General features: G+C 47.3%; 1 protein-coding gene across 1 annotated transcript in view; it reads right to left on the bottom strand.

Annotated features, from left to right (window-relative positions):
* Positions 1-6895, bottom strand: part of Nt5m (5',3'-nucleotidase, mitochondrial) — a 27173-nt gene extending 20278 nt beyond the window's left edge. The window contains exons 1-2 of the mRNA XM_021212399.2: positions 6575-6895; positions 1896-1996 (exon numbers count right to left, since the gene is read on the bottom strand). Coding sequence (XP_021068058.1) covers positions 1896-1996; positions 6575-6817 — 344 coding nt within the window. The 5' untranslated portion in view covers positions 6818-6895. The remainder of the gene's footprint in view (positions 1-1895; positions 1997-6574) is intronic.
* Between the last annotated feature and the right edge of the window lie 6520 nt (positions 6896-13415).

The following is a 13415-nucleotide window of genomic DNA, read 5'->3' as shown; positions in this document are numbered from 1 at the left end:
GAAAGGAAAGGAAAGGAAAGGAAAGGAAAGAAAAGAAAAGAAAAGAAAAGAAAAGAAAAGAAAAGAAAAGAAAAGAAAAGAAAAGAAAAGAAAGAGAGAGGGGGGAGGGAAGAAGGAAGGGAGGGAGGGAAGGAGGGAAAAGGACCATGGGAACTGGGGCATTTATCTACCTGGTGGTTTGAACTACAATGGCCCCCACAGGCTCACAGATTTAATGTTTGGCTCCTGGCAGGTGGAGTGTTTGTTAAGGATTAGAAGGTGTGACCTTGCTGGGGGAGGTGTCACTGGGAGTGTCTTTGAGGTTGAGCCAGGGCAAATTCCAATCTCTCTGCCTCCATCTTGCAGATAATATAGAAGCTCCTAACGACTCCTCCAGTGCCATGTGTCAGTGCCTGCCGGTCACCATGCGCCCTACCATGATGGTCATGGACTAACTCTCCGAAACTGTAAGCAAACCTCCAACTAAATGCTTTCCTTTATAAGTTGTCCTGGTCATGGTGCCTCTGCGCAGCAACAGAAAAGTAAGCAAGACTACTAGTACACACAAAACCCTTGGTTCCCTCCTCAGTAGGACAAAGATAGATGAGAGAGAGAGAGAGAGAGAGAGAGAGAGAGAGAGAGAGAGAGAGAGAGAGAGAGGATGATGATGATCTAAAAATAAGACCATAAGGGGCTGGAGAGCTAGCTTGGCAGTTAAAGACACCGCTTGATCTTCTAGAGGACCAGGGTTCTACTCCCAGCATTCACATGGTGGCTCAGAACCATCTGTGGCCCTAGCTCCAGGGGACCTGACACCTTCCTTTGGCTTCTTCAGGCACCAGGCATGCATGTGGTGCACAGACATGCATGCAGTAAAAACACCCAGATACAAAAAGAAAAGCAAAACCACAACAAGTGACCATAGTTATACCCACCACCAAGATGGCTAGAACAATAACAAGTGTTGGCAAATATGTCAAGAAACTGCAGTCTTTCTGAAGTTAATGGGAAACAGCATGATGGTTCTTTAAGACATTAAATATAGAATTACCTACAACTCCACAGTTTTACTTCGAGGTGTATGCCCCAAAGAATTAACAGCAGGTGTTCAAACAAATGTTAGCACAAATGTTCACAGCAGTCCTACTTACAAAATCAAAAGACAGAAACAGCCCAAATGCCCATCAAGTATTGAATGGACACACATAAAATGCAGTCTATCTATACAACTGACTATATTCCATTGTCAAAGACATAAGTTCGTGGTTGGGGGTATAGTTCAATGGTTACAGCACTTGCCTATCATACATAAGTCATACAAAAATCCATCCCCAGTTACATATATTCACAGAGTAAGAGAGTGAGTGTTGACATATACTACAAAATAAATAAACCTTAAAAGCATTAAGTTTAAGAAGCCAGGCCACATGCTAGATGGTAGCACTTATATGAACTTTCCATAGAAGGCTCAGGCCCAGAGGCAGAGAGCAGATCGGTGGTCTTAGGAACCACAGAAGGCCAGGAACGAGCAGTGTGCTAATAGGTTTGACATTTTCTTTTAGAGATGATGAAAAAGTTCTGAATCTGACAGCAGCAGTGACTCAATCGCTTTGCAAGTGTTCTGACAGCCCCTGAACTCTACACTTGAAATGGGTGAGCTTCAAGGTATGGGGTACAAGTCAATAAGGCTGTTTGTAACAGATCTCAGGGAAGCACACTGCCCAAGTTCCTACAGGCTGCAGAAGACCACAGAGGGTGGGGATGGAGTGAGGGCTTTAGTCCATAAAAGCTCTGTTTACCAGGACAAAATGACACCCCTGACCTTTGCTCACACTCCAGCCCCTGGAAGACTGAGAAGGGCTGAGAAGGGAAGGTGCAGGCCTGGATGGAGTCCCAAGGCAGGAAGACATACTTACTTCTGCAGATTGGCCATCTGCTTCACAGCTTCCACGGCTCCGGGGAGAGGCTCCAGTTCAAAGAAGAAATCCTTTGACTCCCAGATGCTGATGGCCTTCTCCTGAGAAGCCAGAAAAAGCAGGTCACCGCCAGGCTCCCACCGCCTCACCACCCTCCACTCAGAAACATACACAGCTGGGCGGGCTGCTGCTAGGTAGAAAGAGGGTTCAAGGTGCCCTACAATCACCCTGTTTCCTGGGGAGGAATCTAAGGAGTTACCATGTGTTGGGTCCCTCTATAGGGAAGGAGGTGACATGACTAGCAGAGACAAGCCAATGTGTCCGCTCTGGGAAAGCCACTTGATGTCCTTGGGTTGGGGATAATACTAGGCTTGCCTAGAACAGCAAGAACTCAGTGGGAGCTCAGGGAAAGCTGAGTTGGAACTTGATGGAACCTGCAGACTCTGAAGTCTACATGGTCTACAAGGATAGGAATATGGGGAGCTGGAAACGGGCAGCGAGGTGAGTTCCGGGTTCCTCATCACACAATCAGAACAGCTCTGCTCTTGCCTGGCATATGTGCTGAAGTACCAACACATTATTTTATTTTATTAAGACAAGATCTCTTTGTGTAGCTCTTGCTGTCCTAGAACTCTCTATGAAGACCAGGCTGGGTTCAAACTCAGAGATCCACCTGGTTCTGCACCTCCCCCCCAAAAAAGGATTTTGTGGCTTGTAAAGTTTGAAAGCCAAAAATCCAGACTCTGCCAGGCATGGTGGCCCATGTTGGTCGAGGCCAGTCTGAACAATAAAATAAAAACTCTGTCTCAAAATACAACCCTGTCTCAAAAGAAACACAAACACTCTCTTTAGGTATAGGAAAACTGATGTCACACAGAAAAACCGTAGCTGAGTAAGGCTCCCCTTTCTACCATGTGCTAACAGGCCAGAACTCCCATTCCAGGTGCCAGATCTCTCCCAGGGCCAGGCAAGGGGAAGACAGACATCTCAGCCCCTGAGAAGGGAGCGTCTTGGCACTGCACATGTGTACAGTACAGGAAATTCCACTGTCAACTACATGAGCGAACAGAGTCTCAAGTTCCATCCTTACAGCCTACAAGGACCAAGGGTTGCTGGTCCACAATTTAAGCATGGCTTTCCAAGGCCACTTAGGGGCAACACCATCAGGACTTGAACTCATATTTGACTCTTGTTGTGGGTCAACTCTGGGCTGGCCGCCACACTCTGGAGCTTCTCTCCAACAGCTCGCAGACAAGACCCATCCCTCCCAACACCAAGCCTACAGAGTCAGCTTCCCAGCTCCCCGTCCTCCTGTGGCTGCCAGGCACTGACAGAGGAAATCCCCCTGTCTGGGCTCAGTCCCTGTCCTAACAGCTGAGGATTCTAAGTCAGTTGAGATCAGCTTCTCTTGCTGCCTTTGCCCATTTCCCTCCAAGAGTATTGTGGCGGCCACAGGGAATGAAGACAAAGATGCAACCGGCCCTCAGGAGCCATGGAGTCACCATCCACAGAAAATAGTGAGAATTACTGTCTGAACTGAACATTCACACAGAGGCCTTTTCTGTGTCATTTCTCCTTCTCTTCAAAATCCCCAAAACATCTCCACAGGATTTACGCTGCCCTCCACAGTGTAAGCCACCTAGAGAAGGTCGAGCTACATATAATCACACAGATCATACACAAACACCACACTGTTACATGACATACTTTTGAGCATCTGTAGATCTTGGTATCCTTGGGGTCCAGGAACCCTCAATACCAAGGGGCAAGAATACAAATTTGAAAGTGGCCACATCTATTATACCTAGACTGTTTGGTTTAACCACAGATAATTAGACAACCAGGCTACGGGGAGGCTCTGGGTGTTCTTCAGTGAGCTGAGGGTTGGAAAAGGAATGAGAGGAAACCAGTAGGCTCCCCCCATCCCCACAGCCCTTCCTGCTCCACACTTTCTCACTTTGCATTTGGAAGTCAGGAATTAGTCTTTTTGGGCCTGGAGTATCTATACAAGGAGCTACTGAGCCACTGCTCCTTTTCTTTGTTGTTTTATGGTGCCTCACACATCCTAGGCAAACACTACTGGTAAGCTAACACTAAATATTCATTGTAGTTTCCTTTCCCTTTTCCTTCTCTTCCTCCATCTCTATCTCTTCTTCCTCCTCTTCTCCCTCCTCCTCTTCCTCCTCCTATGGTAGGGTTTGAAGCAAGTCGGCTTGCAGAGTCTGGGTAGATTTCATTTTACCTTTTACCCCATTAATATATTCGCAGGTCTGGAGACATGGCTCAGAGGTTAAGAGTACTTGTTGGTCTTGCAGAGGACCTGGGTTCAGTCCTAGTACCTACCTGGTAACTCCAGTTCTAAGGCTTTGGATACCTTTTTCTGACCTTTGAACACCAGGACTGTATATAACGCACATGTGTATATAAAAGCAAAACACCCACACACATAAAACTAAATTTAATATATTCCTATAAGGAAACTATGTCCCCCAAATTCAAATGTTGGTCGGTCATCTGTAAGTGAACCCTACGCAGTGTAGCAGTTGATTGCTGAGGTGACAGAGGTGACACAGAGCATTTCCTTAGGCTTAAAGCCTTCATAGGTCTCAGCACGGGAGAGATCAGCTATCTGGGCTCTGTGGAGATGCTTGCAGCAGTACCGTCTGTGAATGAACAGAAACGATACCCCATGTCCCCTTTAAATACCTGCCCCTCAGTAAACCAAATTACTGCGGGTGCCTTCTTTATCATGTAGGGGCCTGGGAGCTGGGGGTGCGGAGTTGCAGTGCTAGGACAGAACCCTGGGGTCTTGCACTAGCTAGACAATTCTCTACCATTGAGCTGCATTACCACCCACCCCCGTACTGTATTGAAATCAAAAGAGAAAGCAGAACAGAGAACAGGACAGTAGGGTGGTTGGAGAGAATTGTGTGGAGCAGGCAGAGGTGTTGCTGGGGCTTGAATCCCATCTGTGCTCCTTACTACCCCGTGATGTGATGGCAGGATGGCAGGTCTCCTCATGTGCAAGGAGGAAACAGGAATTTCTTCCCACAGCAAGATAAGGGAATGGAGAGAGCTCTGAGTAAAGTCCTGAGACAATGTGTTGTCACTGACATAGGTGGAGCTGTGTCAGGACCCCAGAACCTCAGACCCATAAAGGAAGGGCAAAGCCCCACCCCCACCCCGTGGCATGAAGAAGCCTTCCTCTGCTCCAAGTATTGAATTTGACAGTGTGTGCAGAGAATGGCCACCCTAGCTTTCCCCCTTGAGTGTCCCCCCTGCAGACTGCTACCCTGCAGCCTCTACCCTGTTTCAATACACCTCTGTCCCCATCCCTGCCCATCCGTATACACCCGCCTTTCTGTTAAACCCTACAAACGGCCTGGGCTTCCAGGAGAGCTGTGGTTTCTCCAGCAAAGAGCCCAGCTCTCTCTTTGTCTTTTTCTTCATGACCTCATTGCCTTCAGTCCTGGAAGGCTGTGAAGAATGAGATGTTATAAACCTGATAAGTTAAAAAACAAAAACAAAAAACACCCCTCTGACCATCAAGCACTCTAGCTATGGCCCCTAGACAACCATGTGAGAAACGCCAGAGTTTCTAAGTTTATGCTGAGCAAATCCCCCTATTCCTTTCATAAAATAGTTTAAGTCTCCAAATTACACTCTACCAAAAAGCCTAGCCATGGGGGATGGGAACTCGGGGTGGGGGTGGGGGTGCCCAAGGTCTTACCAAAAAACCTTACACTGGTCAAGAGGGAAGTTTCACTCTTCCCAGCCTGACTCCCCATGTGACACTCTGCAAGTCACATTCTCTAGCATACAGTATCACTTAAAAGTTATGCTTCCATGGATTGGGGTAAAAGAGGATGGCAGACACTCCTGACAATTTCATTGGGAGGGTTATCCATGTCTGCATAAGAGACTTAGAATGCTTGGTTTTGGTTTTTTGTTTTTGTTTGTTTGTTTTTAATGTAACCAATTATCTGAGGCCAAATACACCAAGAATTTAAAATTCAAGCCAAGCATGGTGTTACAGGATTGCAATCTCAGCTTCTTGAGAGATCAAAATTTTAGGCCTCCCTAGGCTACACAGTGAGTTAGTTCAAAGGCAGCCTAGGGAAGCTAGTGGGAGTGAAGGACAGAGTACAAAGTAAGAGGATTGGAGATGTAGGTCAGTGGTAGGGAGCCTGTCTAGTCTACAGGAGACTGATTTCAATCTCCAATACTGAGAAGTGGAAGCCGGGAGGTGGTGGCGCAGGCCTTTAATCCCAGCACTCGGGAGGCAGAGGCAGGCGGATTTCTGAGTTCAAGGCCAGCCTGGTCTACAAAGTGAGTTCCAGGACAGCCAGGGCTACACAGAGAACCCCTGTCAAAAAAAAAAAAAAAAAAAAAAAAAAAAGAGAGAGAGAGAGAGAAGTGGATACTGAAGGGCAGCGGCAGGAGAGAGGAAAGGGAGTTAAGACTGCCACCAGGGGAGGGGGGTTGAGATGGCTGGAAGCCCAGCAACAGCTAAACAGTTGGTCCCTTTAGCTCTGTGGCCCTAGTCCTCCCAGAATCCCTGTGGTACCAAAGAACCCCGCCAAAGGTCATTGGAGGAGTCGAGCTGGCTTGGGGCTGGACAGCTGCGGCCTCAGTTTCCCCTCCCGCGGGGCACGGCTGCGGGGCCGGCGGGTGCTCACGCTCAGCCCAGGCTGCAGACGTCCGTACTGCTCCGACACCCAGAAGCCGCGCCGGTCCTCCAGCGCCACGAAGGGCAGGTCGGGGAAGCGCGCGCGGAACTTCCGGAGGAAGCCGCCCTCAAAGTCCGCCAGCACGCCGTCCATGTCCACCAGCACTCGCAAGGCGCGGCTGCTCGCCCGGCTCCGCTCGGCCCGTAGCGGGGCACCGCGGGGACGCGCGCAGCAGCCGCGCAGCCTATGCATCGCCCCGCTCCTCGCCCCGGGCCCACGGCAGACGCAGCCTCCACCGCGGACACGGACGCGCAGGCTCCGGCCCAGAGCGAGGCCGGCGCGCAGCCCTTAAAGGGACACGCGCCCAGAGAAGGTGAGCGCGACGTGGGTGCTGATCGTCCTGGGACATCCAGTCCCAGGTTACAGCCACCTGTGAAAGCCAGACTGGAGTACTCCTCCAACTGCGGCAGTGGTGGATGGAGGAGCCCACCACCCAGCCCAGTGTCCTTAGGTATTTATTGAGCGCTTACTTCGTTGAGCTCTAAGCCCAACAAAGTTCCAGGCCATCCGGATTGTGGGTACAGGTTTTTAAACTGCTTGTCATTCCCAAGTATAGACAGGGAGGATTTCAGGTTTTAGGCGCAGATAAAGGCAGATACACCTGTTATGTGTGATCCTCTTTGTTCATAGATGCTGACTGTTTGCAACCATAACCTTATAAAATTTCAAGCTATCAGAGGGTAAACCTTCAAATCTATAAAGGTTCTAATAAAAGCAGATGCTTTGTGTCCATCCTAACATCACTGGATTCAACAGTGAATCTTCAAATGTGTCTGTAAATTTGTTACTGTGCCTCATGTTAATAAAAAAAAAAAAAGGAATTAGTAGGTAGAAAAAATATTTCAAAGGATGCAAACATGAAGGTATTTTTGGTAAAGAAAGGGCTCTGTATGTTAAATCTTGGTCCTTCCTGATCTGGATTCCTAGCGCCCTGCTGGCTGCTCACAACCCTCTCTTAACTCCGAACACAGAGGAGCCATACAGCACCCTCTGCTGGCCTCCATGGGCACTGCATGCATGTGGTGCACAGACACTGCCAAAACATCCAAATGCGCGCGCGCGCGCGCGCGCACACACACACACACACACACACACACACACCCCACAGAGAATGTTTGCAAAGATTTTTTTTTAAAAAAAAGACTCTGCCCTAATGAGGAGAGGGATGGCTGGATGTTTCCAAAATAAGAAGATAAAGACAAAGCTAAAAAGCTCATGTCCGGGAAGGCCAAGCAAGTTACATGGGAGGACCAGGCAGTCTGTTGTGAGATTATGTTTTCTGGAAATGACAGAAAAACTTCCATAATACGGCTGCCTAAATAAGGCCAGAACAAGGAACCACCGATAGACATGCTAACATGGAAGACAGAAATGTCACCGGGCACTCAGGCAGTGCTCACAATAGTCTGTTACTTCAGTTTCTGGAGATTCAACACCCTCTTCTGGCCCCCTCAGGCACCAGGCAAGTGTGTTATACCCATACATAAATTCAGGCAAAACCTTTGTATATTCAAAATAAATATCTTTAAAGAAACTCACCCTCCCTGTCATCTATGAACTTCAGTCTTTAAATTCATGAGACGAGAATCTAGAGGCACTGATTCTGTAAAAGCTTTGTGACTGAGCTGCTGGAGCCCTACCCCTGAGGTAAGCCCACCCGGGGCTAGCGGGCTTGGCACAGTCAGGGGTCTTCCTAGTTCACAAGGTTTTCGAGGCGGTGAGCAAGAGCTGGGGAGAAGAGGCTCTTCTGGGGGGCTCCCTGAAACTTGGGCAGGGAGCAGCAGGGTTGCAGTTTTCCAGACCAAGCCGGACCTTTTATTAATGCTGCTGTGTGAGTCGTCCATGCGCCTCTAACTAACCCCTCACCCTTGTGCGTGGTGGTAATCTGAGTAAACTCAACGGTTCACCAAGCCTTGGGTGGGATTTTTTCTTTGGTCTATCATATCTCTCCAGGAAAAGCCACACAGCACAATCCATAAAACATGCCCCTTCACCTGGGCTCTGTTGGCCGGGTAAAGCAGCCCAGTCAGCCTGAGCTTCAGAAATGGTAGGACCAAAAGAAGTAGAACGGTTGCATCTTATCTGGGGTGACTCCCACTGCAGTGTTGGTAGTCTTCAAAGTCCTGGTCAGGGTGACCATCTTTCAGCAAGATGTCCTTTAGTGTCCCTGTGCCAGCCTGCAGCAGGAAAGACCATCTTTCCTGGGACACTGTTTGCTGAGCCCAGCAAGATGCTGGGCTGGGCTGGGCTGGAGTGATACTCGCAGAGGATCACTTTCCCAGAGTCTGGTTTGTCTGTCTCACATTTGCTGAGCCTGTAGTCACATCTGCTGTGTTAACACAAGGTAGCCATCCCAGCTTAGGTTTGCATTAATACTGCTGTAGGTTAGAACTGCACCTCAGTAGACAGAACGCGCTGCCTAATGTCTAAGTCCTGGCACCACACAGATGAGATATAGTGAAGCACATCTGTACTCCTCCTGGTGTGTGTCTGTGTGTCTGTAGACAACACTACATAAAATTGGAGCTTAAGGGTTTGGGACTTTTTTATGGTCCTATAATTAAATCTTATTAATTAAACTCATTTATTTTGCCAAGTGGAACTTGACTTTTTTTTTTCTTCAGTCTGCCTGTGCCCTTTTTATTTGGGGTGAACAGTGTCTCAGGAAAGTCATATGACACACCAACACCTGCCTGAAGGAATCACTGAAGGTGCAGTGCCTTTTGACTAACAGTATCAGAACACTTCGAGCCTAGAACACCGGAAGCAATGCAGATTTAAACAATTCAGTGATAAGGGTGAGTCAGCAAAGACAGCGCCATCTTGTTCTGACCCCATGTGGTGATTGTTAAACAATTCTCAGCCCTCTATACCCTGAACACTCATATCTACCTCAGCAATGCAATTGAGATTTCTGAGAGATGGCCGGTGGTCCAGATCATTATCCAAAATAATGTTTATACAAACTTAAACAACTGAAGAAGGTACAAGTCAAAAGTAATCATCATGTTATTTCTAAAATAGTTACTATGATCTGCCAGAAACTAATGTTTCAAGGTTACTCTGACCCTTATTTAACTTCCATGTAAATTATGATCTTAGTGGTTTTGCCTTTAAAAACACGGTATTCCTGAGCTTTGGCAACAAGAAACATTGAGGCATGATCCTACTTTTGGTTGCTGACTAATAAAGGACTCGTATACTTTTAAGTGGCTTTATCAGTGTGGCTGTCTGTAGCTTTCTCAAGTAGATCATTACAGGGGGTCTGTGTGTCATATCGTCTGGCTAGAGGGTCCAGAATAGGAGTGTTTTAGACAAGATTGGCTCTAGTGACTCATATCACAGGACTCATGTCTTCGCCTCTGTATTTTGAGATACTATTGGCTCTTGGTACCACCAGGTTTTTCCATTTGAAGAATCAGTTAACCACAGTTCAAAGGTATTCTTTAAATGTTTCTTCTGAGACAGGGATGGTTGCTCCTGCCTTTAATCTCAGCATTGAGGTAGAGCATAGGCAGGCAGACCTCTCTGAGTTCAAGGCCAGCCTGGTCTACAAATTAAGTTTCAGGCCAGCCCGGGCTGCAGTAAGACACGGTCTCGAAAATAAATGATCAAATAAATAAATGCTAACAAATAAGCTTTTCATTTGTAGTGGACATATGTATACTTTTCCTTACATCATACACCAAAACATCTATTGACAGCAATTACATTGTATTATTATTAAATGTAACTAGGGATAGATGGAAGTCTGAGGGAGGATGCGCATCTCTCAGACTCAAACACTTCAGCATCTTATATTGTACTGCCCAAAGTTACTGCATTTTTGTCCTAGTTTTAGCTCAGCCAACCACTCCCCAACCCCTTGCCAAGCACATTCTCTGTGCAGACGATTCTCACTCTGCCACACCTATAGCTTCCAGAGGTAGGGGTCTGTTTTACAACATAAAACACATTGCTTTTACCTGGCGTGGTGGCACACGCCTTTAATCCCAGCACTCGGGAGGCAGACCCAAGCGGATTTCTGAGTTCGAGGCCAGCCTGGTCTACAAAGTGAGTTCCAGGACAGCCAGGGCTACACAGAGAAACCCTGTCTCGAAAAACCAAAAAAAACAAAAACAAAAACAAAAACAAAAAACCACATTGCTTTTAATCAGTTGACCTGAAACCTTTAAACACACACACACACACACTCACACATACACCTGCCTCTGGTACAATGTTAATTGTGGTTTTTAACCTTATAAACCCTAACCCTGCCTTGGTTTGGGGCCACAAGTTCTTTGTGAGCAGAAACCTCTCCGGAACCCGAACTCTTTTTTTTTTTTTTTTTTTTTTTTTTGAAGCTTTATTTATTTATTTATTATATGTAAGTACACTGTAGCTATCTTCAGACACTCCAGAAGAGGGAGTCAGATCTTGTTACCAATGGTCGTGAGCCACCATGTGGTTGCTGGGATTTGAACTCAGGACCTTTGGAAGAGCAGTCGGGTGCTCTTACCCGCTGAGCCATCTCACCAACCCGGAACCTGAACTCTTATTGGCCTTATACATGTGGTCTATAAGTGCTAAGCCTGGTGTTCCAGTCACACTTCTTTTTTTTTTTTTTAAAGATTTATTTATTATTATATCTAAGTACACTGTAGCTGTCTTCAGACACACCAGAAGAGGGCGTCAGATCTCATTACAGGTGGTTGTGAGCCACCATGTGGTTGCTGGGATTTGAACTCAGCAGTCACACTTCTTGAGAGAAGTAGGGCTTGGGGGGAATTCCCACCAGCCCATACTGCCCCTGCCTCTTCTGGGATTACCTGCTTGCCCTTTCAAGCCACACAGTGAACCTGCACATATTACCAAGTGCTTGCTTCTTAACAGCTGTACAAATCTAACAGATTATTACACATGCTACAGAGAAGCAAGGTTTCCCTGGTGCACTATAGTCTAGCAGAAACGGTGGTTGTGTGTTCTTTTCTGAAACACCAAGCGTGTTTGGGTCTTAGGAATTTTGAGTAATTATGACTCCTCTGGCCCTGCCAGTCGTTCTGGAACACAACTCTCCTGCCTGGCTATAAACAGAAACAGATGGTTCTTGTCCGGATCAGGATATATAAGCAGTAAACAAGGCCACCTGCTACCCTACCCTGGAACCTCTACCCTGTCCTGGGTCTCATCCCTGCTGAAGGTTGCATTCATCACATGTCTGGACCTTAAGATTGCCATTCTCAGGACTGGAGAGATAGTTAAGAGCATTGCCTGCTCTTCTGGAGGACCAGGGTTCAATTCCCAGCACTTATATGGCAGCTCACAACTGTCTGTAACTCAGGTTCCAGTGGATCTCACTCTCACACAGATATGCAGGCAAAACACCAGTGTATATAACGTTTTAAAATTTAAAATAAATATCTTTTTCTGTATCCACCTGGCCCCTCAGAGCCAACCAATCTTTATCTTCCTGAAAAAGAATCCTGGAAATGGGGACAGGGCTAGTTAACGTAGACTAGACTGCCTCAAGGACTCAAACATTTTGAACCATTTTGGCTCTGAGTTAGTCTCTTTTTTAGGAGCTTTCCCAGCAGACCTGAACTCTGCATTCAGATGGACGCAGGAAGATTATTAGGAATACAACTGCTCTTCACCCTCCTGTGGGAGGCGGCTACACGGCTTCAAAGGAAAAAGACACAAGCTTGCCCAGAACAAGTCAAATGCCTTGGCTGTCATGTGTCCCAGAGAGAAAGCTGTCTGGTTATCCTGGGTTTGTCCACCTAATACTAGGTTTAGGGAGGTCCTCGGGGCCACAGGTTTCTGCAGAATCTGAATACCTAGTTTCTTGTCAAAACAACTTTAGGATGCCACAAAGCAGGGGAGCAAGCCTCTCTGCCATGGGAACAAGAACAACAGAAGGAGTTTGAAGAGATGAAGAAAGCCTCACCAATGTGCCTGGCCTTAGGGCATGCAGACATCTCCACACACTCGTGCAAGCGTGAGCATGCTGGCCTTAGGGTGGGGGTCCTGATCCATGGCATTGCCCCGTGGCAGACCTTTCCAAGCAGCTTTAACTGCATTGCCCAAGGCTGGGTGCCTGGCTCTAGGCACTCACTGCCATCATAGTGTCCAAGACTGACAGACTGATTATGGGAAAAGAATTCATTCTCTTAGCCCCACACTCACAGTGCTGATGATGGAGTGATGGAGTACAAGCGACAATACTGGCTAACTAATGCCTGAATGATCGGCTCCCGGGAAATGTGTGAGAACCCGCACATTCATCTAGAAGTACTGCGGACTCAGATCAAGACCCCAGTGTTTTTGGTCTAGACCATCAAGACCATGACTGCATCAGTTGTGGGTGAGGTATTCTCTAACCAATTAGACCTTGGATGCTGGGCATTTCACCAATGGTGGCAGCTTTGTGAAAGAGAAAGGATATCTTTCGGGGTACTCAATGGTCAACTTGATTTTCATCATTGAGTTGAAATCTCTACCAAAGGCAGTACTTCTTACTGACCTGGGCCCTGCTACTACAGCTGAGGTGTGTGTCAGTATACACATGGACTCTTAAATAGCCTTCCACCCTCCACATTCATGAGCCTTGTAGAACAAAAGGTGCCTAACCAACCCAGAAAGAAAAGATATAAACCATAGCAAAGAAATCCTTGAACTCATGCCAGGAGTGGTATCTAGGCACTCGGAGATGGAGGCAGAGGCAGAGGCAGAGGCAGAGGCAGAGGCAGAGGCAGAGGCAGAGGCAGAGGCAGAGGCAGAGGCAGAGGCAGAGGCAGAGGCAGAGGCA

The sequence above is a fragment of the Mus pahari genome, chromosome 14, assembly GCF_900095145.1.
Source record: "Mus pahari chromosome 14, PAHARI_EIJ_v1.1, whole genome shotgun sequence".
Classification (NCBI taxonomy): Eukaryota; Metazoa; Chordata; class Mammalia; order Rodentia; family Muridae; genus Mus; species Mus pahari.
Note: the sequence above shows the minus strand (reverse complement) of the source record. Positions and strands in the feature narration are given on the sequence as shown.